The 18608-nt window shown below is 41.2% G+C and overlaps 2 protein-coding genes across 2 annotated transcripts; one reads left to right on the forward strand and one right to left on the reverse strand.

Moving 5' to 3' along the window:
* Positions 1–2061: 2061 nt before the first annotated feature.
* On the reverse strand, positions 2062–4498 carry slirp (SRA stem-loop interacting RNA binding protein). The gene is made up of 4 exons (XM_029461115.1): positions 4342–4498; positions 3849–3907; positions 3252–3359; positions 2062–2514 (listed from the first exon to the last, which is right to left on the reverse strand). The coding sequence occupies exons 1-4, from the start codon at positions 4406–4408 to the stop codon at positions 2446–2448; spliced, it is 303 nt and encodes a 100-aa protein (XP_029316975.1). The 5' UTR covers positions 4409–4498; the 3' UTR covers positions 2062–2445.
* A 2248-nt stretch (positions 4499–6746) lies between these two features.
* alkbh1 (alkB homolog 1, histone H2A dioxygenase) lies at positions 6747–18068 on the forward strand. Its single transcript, XM_029461114.1, has 6 exons — positions 6747–6924; positions 14866–14974; positions 15699–15861; positions 16565–16655; positions 17005–17198; positions 17351–18068. The coding sequence occupies exons 1-6, from the start codon at positions 6787–6789 to the stop codon at positions 17778–17780; spliced, it is 1125 nt and encodes a 374-aa protein (XP_029316974.1). The 5' UTR covers positions 6747–6786; the 3' UTR covers positions 17781–18068.
* The last annotated feature ends 540 nt before the right edge of the window (positions 18069–18608 follow it).

Below are 18608 nucleotides of genomic sequence, written 5' to 3' on the forward strand. Positions count from 1 at the left end.
TGAACACATAACCTCTGCAAAAAATGTTTAAGACACAGTCCATTCATTTCACCTTTCTGATATTCTGTGCAAAAAAGCAACTTTTTTTTATCCATGTATCTTTCTGTTTTATCAGAAATCAGCAATCCTTTATTAGTCCCACAAAGGGAAAATGTATTTTGTCACAGCAAAAGAACATATGAAGTAAAAAGGCAGTAAACAATAATTAAATAGAATAAAAAATAATCTAAGTACCAAGTGGTTGATAGAAAATAAAGTGAATATTGCACATGGCAGTGATAATTGCACAAATTATAAAAAGTGAGTATTGTAAATGGCAGTGATAATTGCACAGCAGTGGTGGAACAGTCTGTCTTGGTGTGGTGGTCTACCTATCTATCTTTCCATGTTTTCATGTTACGCTCTGGAGAGCTGTTTGTTGGGCCAAACTCCGCCGAAGAGCGTTAACTTTATCCAAACGCACTCGTCCTTTCAGCTCGTGCATGTTTCGTTCAGTAATGACGCTCAAGATTATTTTTAATCACTGCAAGTACGTCCGCACAAACTAGACAAACTGGCCTTTTACTTCCACAAAGAAATCATCGTTCGTCCAATTTCTCCAGGAAAGTACGACATTCCGCATCCACCTTTCTCTGTTTTATACTCGCCATGCTGCGTTCACTGATTGTCAACGACAGTCTCGTTTAAAATTGAAGTTTTTTGACATGACTTGACCACGTGATGACACGTTCCGCCCGTGTTGTGTTCATGTACCCTGACCTAGGCCAGGAAAAATTGTCAGTCGCCCGTTATAAAATATTGCAGTCTAGTTTTTTTTTGCTAGTGGATTTTTTTTGCGGGAGTTTTACGAATTACCTCGAGTGCCGGATCAAATGGTTTCGTGGGCCGTATACGGCCTGGAGGCCGGAGGTTCCCCACCCCTGCATTATGTCAACGTAAACCAGCGTATTGCCGATATTTTGTATATGCCATATTTTTGCATAGGCTACGTTATGTATTTGTTGGGTATTCGTCTGATACATAAGGATACTTAAAACTCAAGACTGCTTTTAACCCTTAATCTAAGGGTTGAGAATTTAGTTTTGCTCATGCACTTTGCATCCAACTCCATGTCTCATGTGGACACCACTCAGACAAAAAGACATGCGTAAATCTTTTTAACACCGGCAGCAATGGGAAATTGTGGTATTACCAACTTCAGTATTCTTCAATACTTAGACTACTTCAGGAACAGTTGTAAGGGGTCCTGTCTTATAATGCATGTACTACTGGGCAGCAGTGTGTCTCCATTACACACATCGGTACACCGTCGTCCATCGGTACGGCTGGCTCTGTCCTGGGAGTGGGATTCTTTGGTGATGTCAGAGAGGAAGCTGCAGGGCATCATGGACAATGACTCACCTTCTCCACAACGTGCTGATTATGCACAAGAGCACCATCAGCAAGACTTTTACACCACCATGGACCACAGAACGGACTCCAACCTTTTCTTCCTGTGGCAATCAAACTTTACAACCATACTGTATAAAAGTTTATAATCCTGTTTACTTACTACACCATTAACGGTTTACTTTTAGGCATGTTTAAGTTGGAACTGTCCCTCACTGTTAACCAGTTAAATGAACGACTATGAAGAGACACAAATTACAAAAGGCCTCTATGACTATGCGCCTTGAGATTGCTTTTAGCTTTGAAAGGCACTTTAAAAATACAATTTATTATTATAAGTGTACATACAGACTTAGAGGACCATTTCACACATTAAAGCATTACTAGTACTAATCTCAGTCAGTGGCTATCGCTCTGCATTCCTACATTTACTTTTAATAATTTAAGTACATTCTCATGATTATACTTTGTGAGATTATAAATGCAGGACCTTTACTTATAGAAGAGTATTTTTTACAGTGGGGCATTAGTACTTTTATTCAGGGTCCTGAATACTGCCCAGTGCCCAAACATTGACCCTGATCAACCAGCTACCTACTTTGTGAGGCAGTGACCAGTGAAGGAGGAACTCGGATCCTACTTACATTAAAGTACTAAATCCACAAAATAAAATACAAAATAAAAAGCGTTTATCTAACAACGTAAGACGCAATGGCTTTAAACACTTTTTATTGCCATACACTGGAAATGAGTGAATGATGATAAACCTTACATGTTAGCATTACCCTGCTATATATATGTTGATGGTGCGGGACAGTGTGACAGGATGTTTACAGGAAGTACAACACGACTATTAATAAAGACATTACTACAGCTCACTAAAACAATGGTAATAATGGTGACTGAATGTGTACAAGACACTCTGGTCCTTTTTTAGACTGGAACATTATACACCAACCCTGGTATATCAAGCAGCTGGGCAGCAAAAACAAACAGTCTTAGTGAACCGGAGAAGAAAGACATCTTTGGCCATCTCCTCCACACAGCAGCAGAGCTTCAGTCATATTCACTGTCTTTGTTTGAACTCGGCCTTTCAAATGGATGTCTGTTCCTCTGGACCTGGAACTGAAAACAGACCACAGGGAAAGTCAATAAGGATATGATGCATACAGAATATCAGTGTTCAAGTTCTGCCTCATTCTAGTACGTCATCATGTTTGGTATTTCTAAAAACATACCCGTCAGCGTATGTTCATACACCTCAATGTGCTGATATGTTAACATTTGCAGCATTTTCACTGGTGATCATTGTAAGAAGCCGAGACAATTACGACAGTCCCTCTCATTATTACAGTGTGGGCACTGGGAGCTGGAGAGGTTCAAAGCCTGGGGGGAAAAAGTACCAGGTACCGTCAACAACCAGTCTCCTTTCTAAACAGTCTCAGGCCCTGGTTCTATTCCACATGTCCTCCGCCCTCTAACGAGCTTCACTATTGGTTTACCCTCTCGAAGCTCCGCCTTGGCCATCTGAGAAAACATTTTCTCGGGCCTGTTCATACTGCTCCCTCCAACCAGAAACACCAGCAGCTGTCTTATGATGCGAATGAAAGGCGTCACTATAACATGGCCCTCCATATTCTGATGCACAGGTGGGATCAGATAAGTTCTGCTAGTCCTTTTGTGTCAGGTTATAGCCCAAAGAGAAACCCTTAGAGAGTGACGCACATAATCATAGAACTGGAGTTACATCTGGGTAACTACCGTTTATGTTTTCATGGTATTATGTGAATCGAAGCTTCTATTGTGACTCTAATATCCACAAGGCCTTATTGGTGATAGAGATTGTTAAACATGTTTTTTACCTTTGCTCCCTCCAGGATGTGCGGGTCTTTCTGAAGTGCATTTCTCAGGCCTTCCTCTGATGTGAATGTGATCCAACAGAAGCCTTTATGGAAGCCTGTGTCTTTATTCTGGTGCAAGACACAGCTGACAGTCAAACACAGAAGCAACTCATGCAACATGTTGCAGGGTCAGCAAGAAAAAAAACAGACACTTTGATCACTGGGATAGATAACTTGAGAAGTGTTAAGTCTCTGTATGTTGATTTTATACCATACTTAAAATAAAATAAAAATGGCTGCTTGGAAGAAAAACACTCAAATGGGAATGAATGGATATGACAAATAAGTAGTATTATTAGTAGTCATTGGTGGTAAAAGGACCCTTAAACCAATTACAATTTCATTCATCTTTATTATCATTGCACACATTAGGTATACAACTAAAAGCAGCAAAGTGCATATAGATATACATATTTATATATATATATATATATGCACAACAATAAATTAACTATCAATCAAGGGTGTAAGTGTGATATAAAGAAACCACTATGATATGAACAGAAAGGACATATATATCGATGGTGTATATACAGTTATTACATTGAGACAACTTACAAAGGGAAGAAGACACTTCTTCACTGTCCCAAACTGTCCAAAGTAGTCCCTCATCTCCTCTGAAAAACAAGAGTGTTTTTTTCTTTATGATTGAAGTACAAGCAGTGCTACAGTATTATTAACGCGTAAGTCTAATCAAACGTTCTGTTTTTGAGTCTTCGTACAAGTAAAATAGTTTCAACAGTAACACAAGCTGCACTTCCACAGTGACCGTTCTTCCGGGTCATTGTAACCTTTAAACACGCGGGATTTACTCCAGCTTGGTTGCATTAGACTGTATTAGTTTTAGCAACTCGTACACTGGCATGCTTGGTTTTTAAGATGCATATAGAATTGAAAAACGACTCTGATTAAATTAAGGCTCTGCTAAGTTTGTTGTTCTGTCTCATCACGCGCGTGACAATGACGGCAGGCAAACAGCGCGAGTAAAAGTCACGCAAGAGGCTCATGTCCGCTGCAGAGAAAGACCCTGCGGACAGTGCGTGAGACTTACTGCCAGCTATAGTCCATGGGATTTTAGACACGAAGGCCTCGAAAACCTTCTTAGCCGGCATCGCCATGTTTCGCCCTTGGTAACGTTAACGTTAACCTTCTTCTTCTTCGTCTTCTTCTTCTTCTTCTTCTTTGGTTTTACGGCGGGTGGTAACCAGTGTTAGTTGCATTACCGCCACCTACTGTTGGAGTGTGGACCAGAACAATCTGTCCCCTACAAAAGGAGAATAAACTTCACTGAAACTCCACATAAATGTTAGCAACATATTCATATTGCTAAATCTGTACAGTGTTTCATATGTTTGTAAGCTCTTCAACCAAAACTACAACGTTTCCTAGACCTTTATGCACCTTCATTTTTTCCAGAATATAAAAATCAACTGACACTGGGAAACAGCCTGGTGGGGTTACTGGTGACGGTATTAGGAGATATCTTTCAGATATAAAAGACTCAACCGTGTCCTCCTCTAAGCCACATTCACATGATCCTGATGTTTCTCCATCAGTGATTTGTTTACCCTGTGTCACTATATGTCTGCTGCTTTACTTCCTCCCACTGTAAACTTTATTTATAGAGGTGCGTCCTTTGTTTCCTTCACCCCAACATCTCAACAGTAGACACTGATAAGTGTTGATATTTTCTTAATCTCATGTATCATTTGCTGTCGGAGCTCCGTTAACCGCCTGTCCTCTACCACCGAAATTGGCCTGCAGTCTATTGCAATCCATCTCGCAATTGAGTTGGTTAATCTGTCAGAGGTAGATTTACTAATGCTGCTTCTGAATGCCTGATCGAGAGTGCTTTGACGAGGCTGGTCGCTCACCTTGGTGCTAGCTAGCTCCGAGCTTTGCTCTGAGATGATATGTCAGGCTGTAAATACTGCGATGATACGAAAATACTTTTCTGCAGGAATTGCACAGAACGGTGCTCCTATCTACAGTTCCATCCAGGCGTTTATTAAATGTAAACTGTCCATTCACTGGGCCAAGTAACGTTTTCTCATCCGCTTCATCATGTTGACAAGGCTGATGTTGATGAGGCTGCTGTGGTCGCGCCGCGTCGGTGAAGTAAAATCAAGGGGAATAAGAGCGCGATTAATCTGCGTTAGTTTTTTTGTCGCGTTATTTATTCTGTGATTATTAAATCACGCCTACGTCCCAACCCGTAAATCAGCCATGTTGGATGATATACACAACCAAGACGGCGCCCGTTCGCGTGGGAGTTGCTGCAACGCTTCGTAATTTTCTTTGTATTTAAACGTCTAAGATTGAAAGAAAATGCCAATCGTGTGCGCAGTGTATAATTGTGGTCATAACGCTACTCGTGACCCAGAGAAACGGTTCTTTAGATTTCCTACAATCATCGCAAACAACGATCCACAAAAGAGGGATGAATTGCTGTCTACCGAACGCCGTAAACTGTGGGATAGCAACATAACTCGTGAGGATTTAACAGAAGAAAAAGCACAATTCACCCGTGTGTGTGGCGTGCACTTTATATCTGGTAAGAGCTCATGCTAAAGCTATGTTTTCAATGTTTACGTTAAACATTTGTGCTTATGATATACCCGAACACTGTAAGACCTTACTTCTCCATATTGCTGACTGGTAAATAAGGCACTTTCTTTACATGTGATGGCAGCCATTTACTCTTTTCTTCTGTGCATGTTTTTGTTTGGCTTATTCTTGAGACTACTTCACTTGCGAAAAGCAAAGCACCCATGTAAGAACATGCTTATCCAGCCATACAATCACAGTGTGCGAGGATAACATCGCCGCTCTTCTCACTCACAAACCACGGCTTGAGCGGTGTATCTCGAGCTCTTTGAGAGTGATTTACACGGGCATGGACGAGCACCCTGTCATCTTTCAGTGGTTTGGTAAGAAGACTACCAACCCAGCCAGAAACAAAGAAATTATAAGCATCTAAGCGCTTGTATGCCTTCATTTGTGCTTTGGTTGCCCACGACGTTTGTAGCACAAGGTAGTTCACAATATCCGGATATTCAATAGGCGGTAATGAATCTAAATCCTCAATATAATCCGATGGCTTTAGCGTGTACGGGTCATGGCCGCGAATTTGGACTTTTTCCTCTGAATATTGCCTTTACAGAGGACTCCAGAGAGTCACAATACTTTGAAGAAGTCGGAGTTGTATTGATGTTGTTCGCTTTAGAACCTATTGTTGATTTGTATATCATCCAACATGGCGTTGCATGCATAAATTTTGTCACGTGTTTGCACACTATCTATATCTTCCCAATTTCCTGTATCTCTTTATTTTCTCTTGAAGATACTCCAAGCATGTTGGAGTCCCTGGGTAAGGTACTGTGGCACAGTCTCTTATTTTGCTGCTCCATTCTCCAGTCCAGCAGGTGGTGCTAATGCCAACCACCAATAAACCTCAAAGAAGAAGAAGAAGTCGAATTGTAAGGTCAACTACGTCATGGCAAAGATGGCAGCCTCCACGGTAGTGCGTGGAGAAGATGCATTTAAAAAAATATTCAAGTTCTACAAGAGGAAGAGTCCTCCGCCGGACTTCAGCGATGTCACTGACTTTTCTAAAGGTGTCCCGAGTGACAAAGTGAGTGAACTGTGTGTGTGTGTGTGTGTGTGTGTGTGTGTGTGTGTGTGTGTGTGTGTGTGTGTTGTTGTTGTTGGGGGGTCTAAGAACGACAAGACCTACGTTACACACTTTGTTGAGTGGTGTACTTATATTATCCAAAATATTTTAAACAATGTTTTAAATATATTTTCTGATGGCTTTGTCCCCCTTTGCGCAGCCTTGTGACTAAAGCTTCATAAATGAACTTTTATTATGTAGCCATTAAGCCACATGTTAAAAACACTTGTCATCAGACGTCTGAACCTTAAAGGTTCAATGTGTAAGATCTGCGTAGTGTGTGTGGAGGCTGCTTCACTGGGAGTAGTGTGTGTGTGTGTGTGTGTGTGTGTGTGTGTGTGTGTGTGTGTGTGGGCTGCTTCACTGGGAGTAGTGTGTGTGTGTGTGAGTGTGTGTGTGTGGAGGCTGCTTCACTGGGAGTAGTGTGTGTGTGTGTGAGTGTGTGTGTGTGGAGGCTGCTTCACTGGGAGTAGTGTGTGTGTGGAGGCTGCTTCACTGGGAGTAGTGTGTTGTGTTGTGTAATATGTTGTGTTGGGGTATGTTGTGTTGTTATAGGTTGTGTTGTGTAATGTTGGGGTGTGTTGTGTAATGTTGGGGTATGTTGTGTTGTGTTATATGTTGTGTTGTGTAATGTTGGGGTGTGTTGTGTTATATGTTGTGTAATGTTGGGGTATGTTGTGTTGTTATGTTATTCGTTGTGTTATATGTTGTGTTGTGTTATATGTTGTGTTGTGGTGTTTTGTGTTATATGTTCAAATCAAGTTTATTTGTATAGCCCAATATCACAAATTATACATTTGTCTCAGTGTGCTTTACAGACTGTACAGGTTACGACACCCCTCTGTCCTTAGACCCTCGCATCGCACAAGGAAAAACGTCCTAAAAGAAACCCCATAATTAAAGGGGGAAAAATGGAAGAAACCTCAGGGAGAGCAACTGAGGAGGGATCCCTCTCCCAGGACGGACAGACGTGCAATAGATGTCGTATGTACAGGATAAACAACATAGTACAAATACAACATTTGACCAAAATTATGTTGTGTTGAAAAAAGAGAAAGTTTGGATGAATCCAGGAAAATGTCAAAAAGGATTCCCGGTGTCCAGCAGGACCAGGGCAGCAGGCGCAGCCACGATTCCTGATCCTGACGTAAACTTTATCAGTGGCAACCTGCCACATGAGAGACAGAAACTCCGGGGCATCATCACTGCCGAGGTGTCCCCCGGCAGTCTAAGCCTATAGCAGCATAACTAGGGGCTGATCCAGGGCAAACCTGAGCCAGCCCTAACTATAAGCTTTATCAAAATGGAAAGTCTTTAGCCTACTCTTAAATGTGGAGAGTGTGTCTGCCTCCCGAACACAAACTGGAAGCTGGTTCCATTGGAGAGGAGCTTGATAGCTGAAGGCTCTGGCTCCCATTGTACTCTTAGAGACTCTAGGAACCACAAGTAACCCTGCAGTCTGGGAGTGTAATGCTCTAGTTGTTTTTTTAGGTACTATGAGATCTTTAAGATATGCTGGAGCCTGACCATTAATTGCTTTGTAAGTCAGGAGAAGGATTTTGAATTCTATTCTGTATTTTACCGGGAGCCAGTGCAGAGCAGCTAAGACAGGAGTAATAAGACCCCGTTTCCTTGTTCTTGTCAATACACGTGCCACTGAATTTTGGATCAACTGAAGAGTCTTAAGCGACGTTTTGGGACAACCTGATAACAATGAGTTGCAGTAATCCAGCCTTGAAGTAACAAATGCATGGACTAGTTTTTCTGCATCATTTTGAGACAGGATGTGTCTTATTTTTGCAATGTTACGTAGATGAAAGAAGGCAGTCCTTGAGATTTGTTTTATGTGGGAGTTAAACGACAGATCTTGACCAAAGATGACGTCAATATTCCTTACAGTGGTGCTGGAGGGCAAATTAATGCCATCCAGAGCTTCTTTGTCATTAGAAAATGCGTTTCGGAGGCGTTTAGGGCCAAGTATAATAACTTCAGTTTTGTCTGTGTTTAACATCAAAAAGTTGCTAAACATCCAAGTTTTTATGTCCTTAAGGCATGCTTGAAGTTTAGCCAATTGATTGGTTTCATCTGGTTTAATTGATAGATATAATTGGGTATCATCCGCATAACAATGAAAGTTTATAGAGTGGTTCCTTATAATATTGCCCAAAGGAAGCATATATAAGGTGAATAGAATCGGTCCAAGTACAGAACCCTGAGGAACTCCAAGACTTTGGCTGTCATGGAAGATTTATCGTTAACACATACAAATTGAGATCACTCAGATAAATAGGACTTGAACCAGCTTAATGCGGCTCCTTTTATGCCAACACAATGTTCCAGTCTCTGTAGTAGAATGTCATGATCAACAGTGTCGAAAGCAGCACTGAGGTCTAACAAGACAAGAACAGAGACAAGTCCTTTGTCTGATGCCATTAAAGGATAACTTTCACCAGTGTCCTTCTCTGTGGCTATGATGAACGCTAAATCCAGATTTTTATATATATATATATATATATATATGTATATATGTATATGTGTATATATATATAGTATATGTTATATATTATATATATATATATAATATATTATATATGTATTGTGTGTATATATATAATATATATTATATATGTATATGTATATATATATACATATATATATATATATATATATTATATATATGTATATCTATATCTTATATCTGTGTTATTATATATCTCTATATATTTATATATATCTCTATCTATCTATGTTCTATATCTATTTCGTATATATATATTATCTATTCTTTATATTGTTCTATTTCTCTATATTTTCTATCTGTCTGTGTTTTCTCTATTTATATTTCTCTTTCCTGTCTTTCTCTCTCTATCTCTCTTATACTCTCTCTTCTCCTATGTCTGTGTGTCTCTCTCTCTCTCTCTCTCTCTCTCTTCTGTCTGTGTGTCTCTCTCTCTCTTCTCTCTCTCTCTCTCTTTCTGTGTGTCTCTCTCTCTCTCTCTCTCTCTCTCTCTGTCTCTGTGTCTCTCTCTGTGTCTCTCTCTCTCTCTGTGTCTCTGTCTCTCTGTCTCTCTGTGTCTCTGTCTCTCGGTGTCTCTATCTCTCTCTGTCTGTCTGTCTGTCTCTCTCTGTCTCTGTGTCTCTCTCTGTGTCTCTCTCCCTCTCTGTGTCTCTCTCTCTCTCTTGTCTGTTCTCTCCTCTCTCTCTCTCTCTCTGTTGTCTGTATGTGTCTTTCCTCTCTCTCTCTCTCTCTGTGTCTCTCTCTGTGTCTCTCTGTGTCTCTCTCTCTCTCTCCTCTCTTCTCTCTCTCTCTCTCCTTCTCTCTCTCTGTGTCTCTCCTGTCCTGTCTCTCTCTGTTCTCTCTTTGTCTCTTGTGTCTCTCTGTCTCTCCTCTGTCCTCTCTCTCTGTCTCTGTTCTCTCTCTCTCCTGTCTCTGTCTGTGTCTCTATCTCTCTCTCTTCTCTTATGTCTTATCTCTCTCTCTCTCTCTCTCTCTCTATCTCTCTCTCTATCTCCTCTCTCTCTCTCTCTCTCTCTCTCCCCTCTCTCTGTGTGTCTCTCTCTCTCTCTGTCTCTGTCTCTCTGTCTCTCTCTGTCTCTCTCTCTCTGTCTCTTGTCTCTCTCTGTCCTTCTCTCTCTGTCTCTCTGTCTCTCTCTCTCTGTCTCTGTCCTCTCTCTCTCTCTCTCTCTCTCTCTCTCTCTTCGTCTCTCTCTCTCTCTCTCTCTCTCTCTCTCTCTCTCTCTCTCTCTCTCTCTCTCTCTCTCTCTCTTCCCTCTCTCTCTCTCTCTCTCTCTCTGTCTCTCTCTGTCTCTCTCTCTCTCTCTCTCTCTCTCTCTCTCTCTGTCTCTCTCTCTCTCTCTCTCTCTCTCTCGCTCTCTCTCTCTGTCTCTGTCTCTGTGTGTGTATATATATATATACTATATCTATATATATATATATATATACTATATATATATATATATATATATATATATATATATAAAGTGGTTTTATTACAGCTACTTTAAAGGATTGTGGTACGTAGCCAGATAATAGAGACGGGTTGATCATATTTAATAATGAGGTGTTAATTAAGGGTAAAACTTCTTTAAACAGTTTAGTTGGAATCGGGTCTAAAAGACAGGTTGATGGCTTAGACGACGAGATTGTTGAAGTTAGTTGGTTAAGGTTGATTGGAGTAAAACAGTCTAGATATATTTCAGGAGTTACAGATGTTTTTAAAATCCCGGAGGTTGAAGTTAAGTCATTACCAATTGAGGTCAGGAGGAGATTAATTTTGTCTCTAATAATTACAATTTTATCATTAAAGAAGCTCATGATGTCGTCACTACTGAGAGATATAGGAATAGAAGGGAACAACCTTAACCAACTAACTTCAACAATCTCATCGTCTAAACCATCAACCTGTCTTTTGGACCCGATTCCAACTAAGCTGTTTAAAGAAGTTTTACCCTTAATTAACACTTCGTTATTAAATATGATCAACCTGTCTCTATTATCTGGCTACGTACCAAAATCCTTTAAAGTAGCTGTAATAAAACCACTTCTTAAAAAGCCTAGTCTTGATCCAGAGGTTTTAGCCAACTATAGGCCGATATCTAACCTACCCTTTCTTGCTAAAATCCTTGAGAAAGCAGTCGCAAAACAGTTGTGTGACTTTTTACATAATAATAGTTTATTTGAGGTTTTTCAATCTGGATTTAGAGTTCATCATAGCACAGAGACGGCACTGGTGAAAGTTACCAATGACCTTCTATTGGCATCAGACAAAGGACTTGTCTCTGTTCTTGTCTTGTTAGACCTCAGTGCTGCTTTCGACACTGTTGATCATGACATTCTACTACAGAGACTGGAACATTGTGTTGGCATAAAAGGAACCGCACTAAGCTGGTTCAAGTCCTATTTATCTGAGCGATCTCAATTTGTACTTGTTAACGATAAATCCTCCATGACAGCCAAAGTCAGTCTTGGAGTTCCGCAGGGTTCTGTACTTTCTATTCTATTCACCTTATATATGCTTCCTTTGGGCAATATTATAAGGAACCACTCTATAAACTTTCATTGTTATGCGGATGATACCCAATTATATCTATCAATTAAACCAGATGAAACCAATCAATTGGCTAAACTTCAAGCATGCCTTAAGGACATAAAAACTTGGATGTTTAGCAACTTTTTGATGTTAAACACAGACAAAACTGAAGTTATTATACTTGGCCCTAAACGCCTCCGAAACGCATTTTCTAATGACATAGAAGCTCTGGATGGCATTAACTTGGCCTCCAGCACCACTGTAAGGAATCTTGGCGTCATCTTTGGTCAAGATCTGTCGTTTAACTTCCACATAAAACAAATCTCAAGGACTGCCTTCTTTCATCTACGTAACATTGCAAAAATAAGACACATCCTGTCTCAAAATGATGCAGAAAAACTAGTCCATGCATTTGTTACTTCAAGGCTGGATTACTGCAACTCATTGTTATCAGGTTGTCCCAAAAAGTCGCTTAAGACTCTTCAGTTGATCCAAAATGCAGCGGCACGTGTATTGACTAGAACAAGGAAACGGGAATCATATTACTCCTGTCTTAGCTGCACTGCACTGGCTCCCGGTAAAATACAGAATAGAATTCAAAATCCTTCTCCTGACTTACAAATCAATTAAAGGTCAGGCTCCAGCATATCTTAAAGATCTCATAGTACCTTATAAACCAACTAGAGCATTACGCTCCCAGACTGCAGGGTTACTTGTGGTTCCTAGAGTCTCTAAGAGTACAATGGGAGCCAGAGCCTTCAGCTATCAAGCTCCTCTCCAGTGGAACCAGCTTCCAGTTTGTGTTCGGGAGGCAGACACACTCTCCACATTTAAGAGTAGGCTAAAGACTTTCCTTTTTGATAAAGCTTATAGTTAGGGCTGGCTCAGGTCTGCCCTGGATCAGCCCCTAGTTATGCTGCTATAGGCTTAGACTGCCGGGGGACACCTCCCTGCTCTCTTCCTTCTCTCCCTCTCTCTTCTTCTCCCTCTCTATCTGTATGCATTTATGTAAATGTATGTTACTAACTCACCATCCGGGGTATCATCCCCGGAGTGTCTGTCTCTCATGTGGCAGGTTGTCTCTGATAAAGTTTACGTCAGGATAATGAATCGTGGCCGCGCCTGCTGACCTGGTCCTGCTGGACACCGGGAAGCCTTATTGACATTTTCCTGGATTCATCCAAACTTTCTATTTCTTTTTTTTTTCCAACACAACATAATTTCTGTCAAATGTTGTATTTGTACTATGTTGTTTATCCTGTACACACGACATCTATTGCACGTCTGTCCGTCCTGGGAGAGGGATCCCTCCTCAGTTGCTCTCCCTGAGGTTTCTTCCATTTTTTCCCCTTTAATTTTGGGGTTTCTTTTAGGAAGTTTTTCCTTGTGCGATGCGAGGGTCTAAGGACAGAGGATGTCGTAACCTGTACAGTCTGTAAAGCACACTGAGACAAATGTATAATTTGTGATATTGGGCTATACAAATAAATTTGATTTGATTTGAAGGCTCTGTAGAGCTGTGACTCTCTGTCAGCCTGGCTACAGTGCTGAAAAGAAACCTGGGGTTGTTCTTATTTTCTTCTATTAAGGAAGAGTAATAAGCTGCTCTGGCATTACGGAGAGCCTTCTTATACGTTTTAAGATGATCTAACCAGACTAAACGAGATTCTTCCAAATTAGTGGAACGCCATTTACTTTCAAGATTTCTCGACTTTTGTTTTAGTTTGCGGATTTGTAAATGAAGCCATGGAGCTTTCTTTTTCTGTTTTACGACTTCTTCTTCTTTAGAGGAGCAACAGAGTCGAGTGTTATTCGCAGTGAGGCTGCAGCGCTATCAACAAGATGATTAATTTGGGAGGGACTAAAGTTAGCATTGGAGTCCTCCATTATGTTGTGTTGTTATATGTTAAATGTTGTATTGTTATATGTTGTGTTGTGTTGTATGTTATGTGTTATATGTTGTGTTGTTTTATGTTATATGTTGTGATGTGTTATATGTTGTGTTGTTATATGTTGTGTTGTTTTATATGTTGTGTTGTGTTATCTGTTGTGTTATATGTTGTGTTGTGTTATATGTGATATGTTGTGTTGTGTTATATGATGTGTTGTGTTGTGTTATTATGTTATATGGTGTGTTGTGTTATGCGTTACATGTTGTGTTGTGCTGTGCTGTGTTATGTTATATGTTGTGTTATGTTACTTGGTAAAAGTCACATTATTATCAGCAAAATGAACATAATGAGCCTTTGTTTAAAAAGACTTATTACATTACGTTTGGAAATTCTTTAGATTATTAATAATGTAGCAGTTTTGCCCGCCATGACATGAGGTTGGTGTGAATCTTTCAAATGTTTCCTCACCTGAGAGCAGTGGAGCTTCTCTATCATTTAGTAAACTTAAGACCCCTGAGATATTCTAGAGATATTTTATATTATATTCAGTAGATAACTATAACCGTGCAGAACATTTGATGAACTGTACAATCAACCCAAATAGTGACGTAATAACTGCAGGAAGTGTGTGTAAAATGAATGCAGTGTTTCCCCTACCGTTGTTTCAGGGGGTGGGCCCCCTTGAAATTCAAGGGGTTTTTTTTTAATTTATTTTTTTATATATTCACAACTCACTTTTCACATTGAACAGGTGCTCTTTTATTAAATAACACTAAATGCTTATGTTTATCTACTTTATGTGCACGTTTCAGTGTTTACTTTGTGCATTCACATTCTCTCCGCTGGGTTTTGTGAAGGCCGGGGCTTCACTCCCGACACACACACACACCTACAGTCAGAGACAGAGCGGAGGAAAGGAGAGAACTCCGTCGGAACCATTTGGATGAAGCTTTTATTTATTGTGTGTGTGTGTGTGTTAGATGGTTCCGGCTGCACTGGACCCTTCTGTAGTGAGCGACGCTGAGGCTGCCAGGGTCGGATTACAGCCTGTCAGAGACTGGAGAGCCTTCGGCCTGCAGGGATACCCAGGTAAACACAGGGCAGACGGAGAGACAGACCAAACCCAACAGTTCAACTTACTCTAAGAACAACATTAACTTCAGTTGGAGAGAGAATGCACGACATTACAGGAAGGATGAACAGCCTTCTTCCAAAACATATTCCCTCCAAAGTCTCCCATAGGTGTTCAGTTGGGTTGAGACTCTGATAATCCACTCTAAATGTACTTTAAATAATATCCCTTAATAGTGCGCAGTTTCTCTTCATAAATCTAAAATTATCCGCCTGAGCCCAATACCCCCACTTCACTCCCACAACCGTAACTGGTCAATGCAAAGCAGCTCATGAATGTCGATAAATTAACCTGCTGATTTATGCAGGTACTTTCTGGTGAATCCTGGCAACCCAGGGAAGAATTTACCAGAAAGGTAAACATTATATATTGTTATTCATATCAGACACGTACATGGAACCAGCCGGTTACCAGAAACCCTAGAGTGGTCAGAACTTAATTTATTCTTCACATTTTACATACAAAAACTAGATTAAATATAATCGTTCTGATATATGCACATTTTATTTATGTGTAATCTCCTGTGTGCTTACACAACGGTCATAAATGAGGCCCCTGCTTCATCAAACTGCTCTGTGTGGAAGCTTCTGTGTTTCTACATTTCTTTGCTCAGGTTTTGTCCTGACTGTGTTCAACTGTACATCAGTGTTCCTTATGTGTTATAACCATCACTGTGTCCAGGGTTCATCTTCATCTCCAACCCCTTCCTGCTGGGCTCCCAGCCCTTCTGGGTCAGACAGTGTCTGAAGACCTACCCTCAGAAGCCCAACGTCTGCAACCTGGACATGCACATGTCTCCCTCTCTCACCCAGGACATCTGGGACAAGAGTGTTCATGGCCTCAGGTGAGACGATTATGACCCCAAACCTGTTAATTACCTGTTGTTATAATTCTTGTTTGGTCTGAAGTATTGAAGGTAAAAGCTAAATCTGCTCGCCTGGTCTATTTTCTCCCTTCTGATGGACCTGCAGTTTGCTTCCAGTTTTGGTGGCGAGCTCGTTCCAGTTCTTCACAGATCTAATGTACGCACAGACATGATCTTATTTTGATCTTATGCTGTAATGATACAAATGTTAAATTTTCCTGATACACCTTGGTACAGATTTGGTTCCTAAAGCAACCTGCACTCCGTTCACCTCCTGCGTTCACCACCTGCAGTGCTACATGAATCCAAGAAGCTGCGCAGCACTATTAGGACGAATGGAATAATCACAAAAACATCAGGAACCATTACAAATTAATTGATATTATCAGCTGGTGTGTGTGTGTGTGAGAGTGTGAGTGTGTGTGTGTGTGTGTGTGTGAGAGAACTACTACAAACGTATGAAGTCTGATACATTTCCTTGAGTAATGTCATTTGAGTCAGAATTGGTTGAGACGACACGTTAGAAAAATAAATGAGGGATGTGGAGCTACATCAGCCACGACTACAATAACGCGGCTGAATCTCCTGCCAGACTATCAGCAGGTACAAGAACAATAAGAACTCTGGTAATGCGGTCCTGGTCCAGCAGCCTGACTGTAAATGTGTCTGATCCCCTCCACAGTGCCCCCCCCTCTGGAAGGAGAGAACCAAAGACTCTACTTGAGAGGCTGCGCTGGGTCACTCTGGGTTATCATTACAACTGGGACAGCAAGGTACGATTCATAGGGAGACATGAATATTCTCATCATTAAAGGACATTTTATCAGTATATTAACATTACCTTTTATCACAAAATTACAATTATTTTACATCTCAAAGTATTTTTTGTTATTATACTGTGACCCCTGAATTTTAGAATAAGAGAATTTAAAAAAGAACAGAATAGACAGAAATCCCTCTTCTGTACAGTGTTCACTGTAAAGCTCTTTAATTCTTAAACGTTTATGTGCTAAAGTACTGGTCTTGGAGTTTCTGGTTGGTTGTGGACACATTTGTAAAAGTATATTGAAAGAAAACTTATGTAATATTTCTCTTCACGTTCCTCTGTTGTTCCATTCACAGACTTACTCTGCCAACCATTACACACCTTTCCCAGCTGATCTCCACTTGCTGTCCCTCCAAATAACAGCCGCCTGCGGGTTCCAGGGGTTCAACGCAGAGGCAGGAATCCTCAACTACTACCGCTCTGATTCATCTCTAGGAATCCATGTGGATGAGTCCGAACTGGATCACAGCCGCCCGCTGCTGTCATTGAGGTAAGAGGAGATAGAGTCTTAACTCTGCTGAGAGGAAGTCATTATTCTGCAAATCAGGGCATTGAAGATGCCAATGCTAATGTGTTGTTTTATTGAAACAGTAATTCAGGATCACAATATGATCTCACTGTACATCTTGTCTTCTCTGATAGTTTTGGGCAGTCGGCCATTTTCCTCCTGGGAGGCATCCACAGGCAGGACCCCCCCATTGCTATGTACATGCACAGTGGGGATGTGATGGTGATGTCGGGGCAGAGCCGCCTCCTCTACCATGCTGTCCCACGCATCGTCTCAGCACCCCAGGGACACACAGCGACACAGCTGGCGGGCTGCAGCCGGACCTCGTCTCTGCAGGACAGCACGGAGCTGGATACGGTGTCAGAGGAGGACTGGGCCGTGTGCTGCAAGTACATCCAGAGCTCCAGGCTCAATGTGACTGTCAGACAGGTGCTGGGGCCCGGGCAGAGCTTACCAGAAGCACCCTCTTCTCCCCAAAAGACTGCTGCAGGCCAGACAGCGTGGGACCGTGATGGAGCAGCAGACAGAGGAAGTTGTTATTCTGTTAATACTTCACAGACATGATGCAGCTGCTGGTCCCAGCAGCCTACTTCAGACATTCACATGCTTCTGGGATTATGGGGGTGGGGGGGGAGCTGCTGAGGACCAGACTGAAGAAAGATGGCTGCCTCACAGGAAGATACAATGCATCTGCTGTAGTCGGAGGCTTCAGTTATTAATTACAGAACTATTTGACTTTTCATAAACGGTACATCTGCATCAAATAGAAGCTGGAGCTCAAACCGGAGTCCTGCTGGCATTGGGAAACTGGTTAAATTAAATGTTAAAACAATAAAAATGTTAAGACATGAAGTTTTTTTTTTTTTACAAGTAACAACTGAATCCAAAATGGCAGGTACCAAACACATCTGTTCCTAAACAGGCACATTGGACTGGATGAGGCTCCAGCCGCACAGTGTTGCACTATGGAAAGATAAATTAAGGCTGATGGCTGTTCAGCAGCATCTCTCCCTCTCCTCTTAGAATATCTCTCAAATTAGCACCAATCACAACTAACTTGTGAATGAAAAAAATAATGAACAGATTATAGTTGAAATATATTATTTACCATGGGGCCAGAATATCAAGGGTCACATTCAGGTTTATCCGTCCGACTTCCTCCTCTTGGCCCATGGAATCAACGAGTTCTTACTTTACTGCTGAATCTAGTTCAGAAGCTTGACTTTTTACCCAGAAATAAAGATCGTCTATCGTCTTCTTTATTAGTTCTGTTGGTGCTGCCAACATAATAATGGCCATAATCCAATACTGAGAGTACTGTATCGTCATCATGGTCATTCTTTCAGCTCCACAATTAGAACCGGCCAGGCGCCGCCCAAGTTTAAGAACTTG

This window comes from Cottoperca gobio, chromosome 22 (genome assembly GCF_900634415.1).
Source record: "Cottoperca gobio chromosome 22, fCotGob3.1, whole genome shotgun sequence".
Taxonomy (NCBI): domain Eukaryota; kingdom Metazoa; phylum Chordata; class Actinopteri; order Perciformes; family Bovichtidae; genus Cottoperca; species Cottoperca gobio.

Bases quoted from the DNA above. Each gene is read 5' to 3' on its own strand.
- slirp (XM_029461115.1), bottom strand. From the start codon at position 4,408: ATGGCGATGCCGGCTAAGAAGGTTTTCGAGGCCTTCGTGTCTAAAATC. The intron at 3,908-4,341 runs GTAAGTCTCACG...CTTGTTTTTCAG, and splicing joins CCCATGGACTATAGCTGGCA to AGGAGATGAGGGACTACTTT. The intron at 3,360-3,848 runs GTAAGTTGTCTC...GTCTTGCACCAG, and splicing joins AGAAGTGTCTTCTTCCCTTT to AATAAAGACACAGGCTTCCA.
- alkbh1 (XM_029461114.1), top strand. From the start codon at position 6,787: ATGGCAAAGATGGCAGCCTCCACGGTAGTGCGTGGAGAAGATGCATTT. The intron at 14,975-15,698 runs GTAAACACAGGG...CACTGTGTCCAG, and splicing joins CGGCCTGCAGGGATACCCAG to GGTTCATCTTCATCTCCAAC. The intron at 16,656-17,004 runs GTACGATTCATA...TTCCATTCACAG, and splicing joins ATTACAACTGGGACAGCAAG to ACTTACTCTGCCAACCATTA.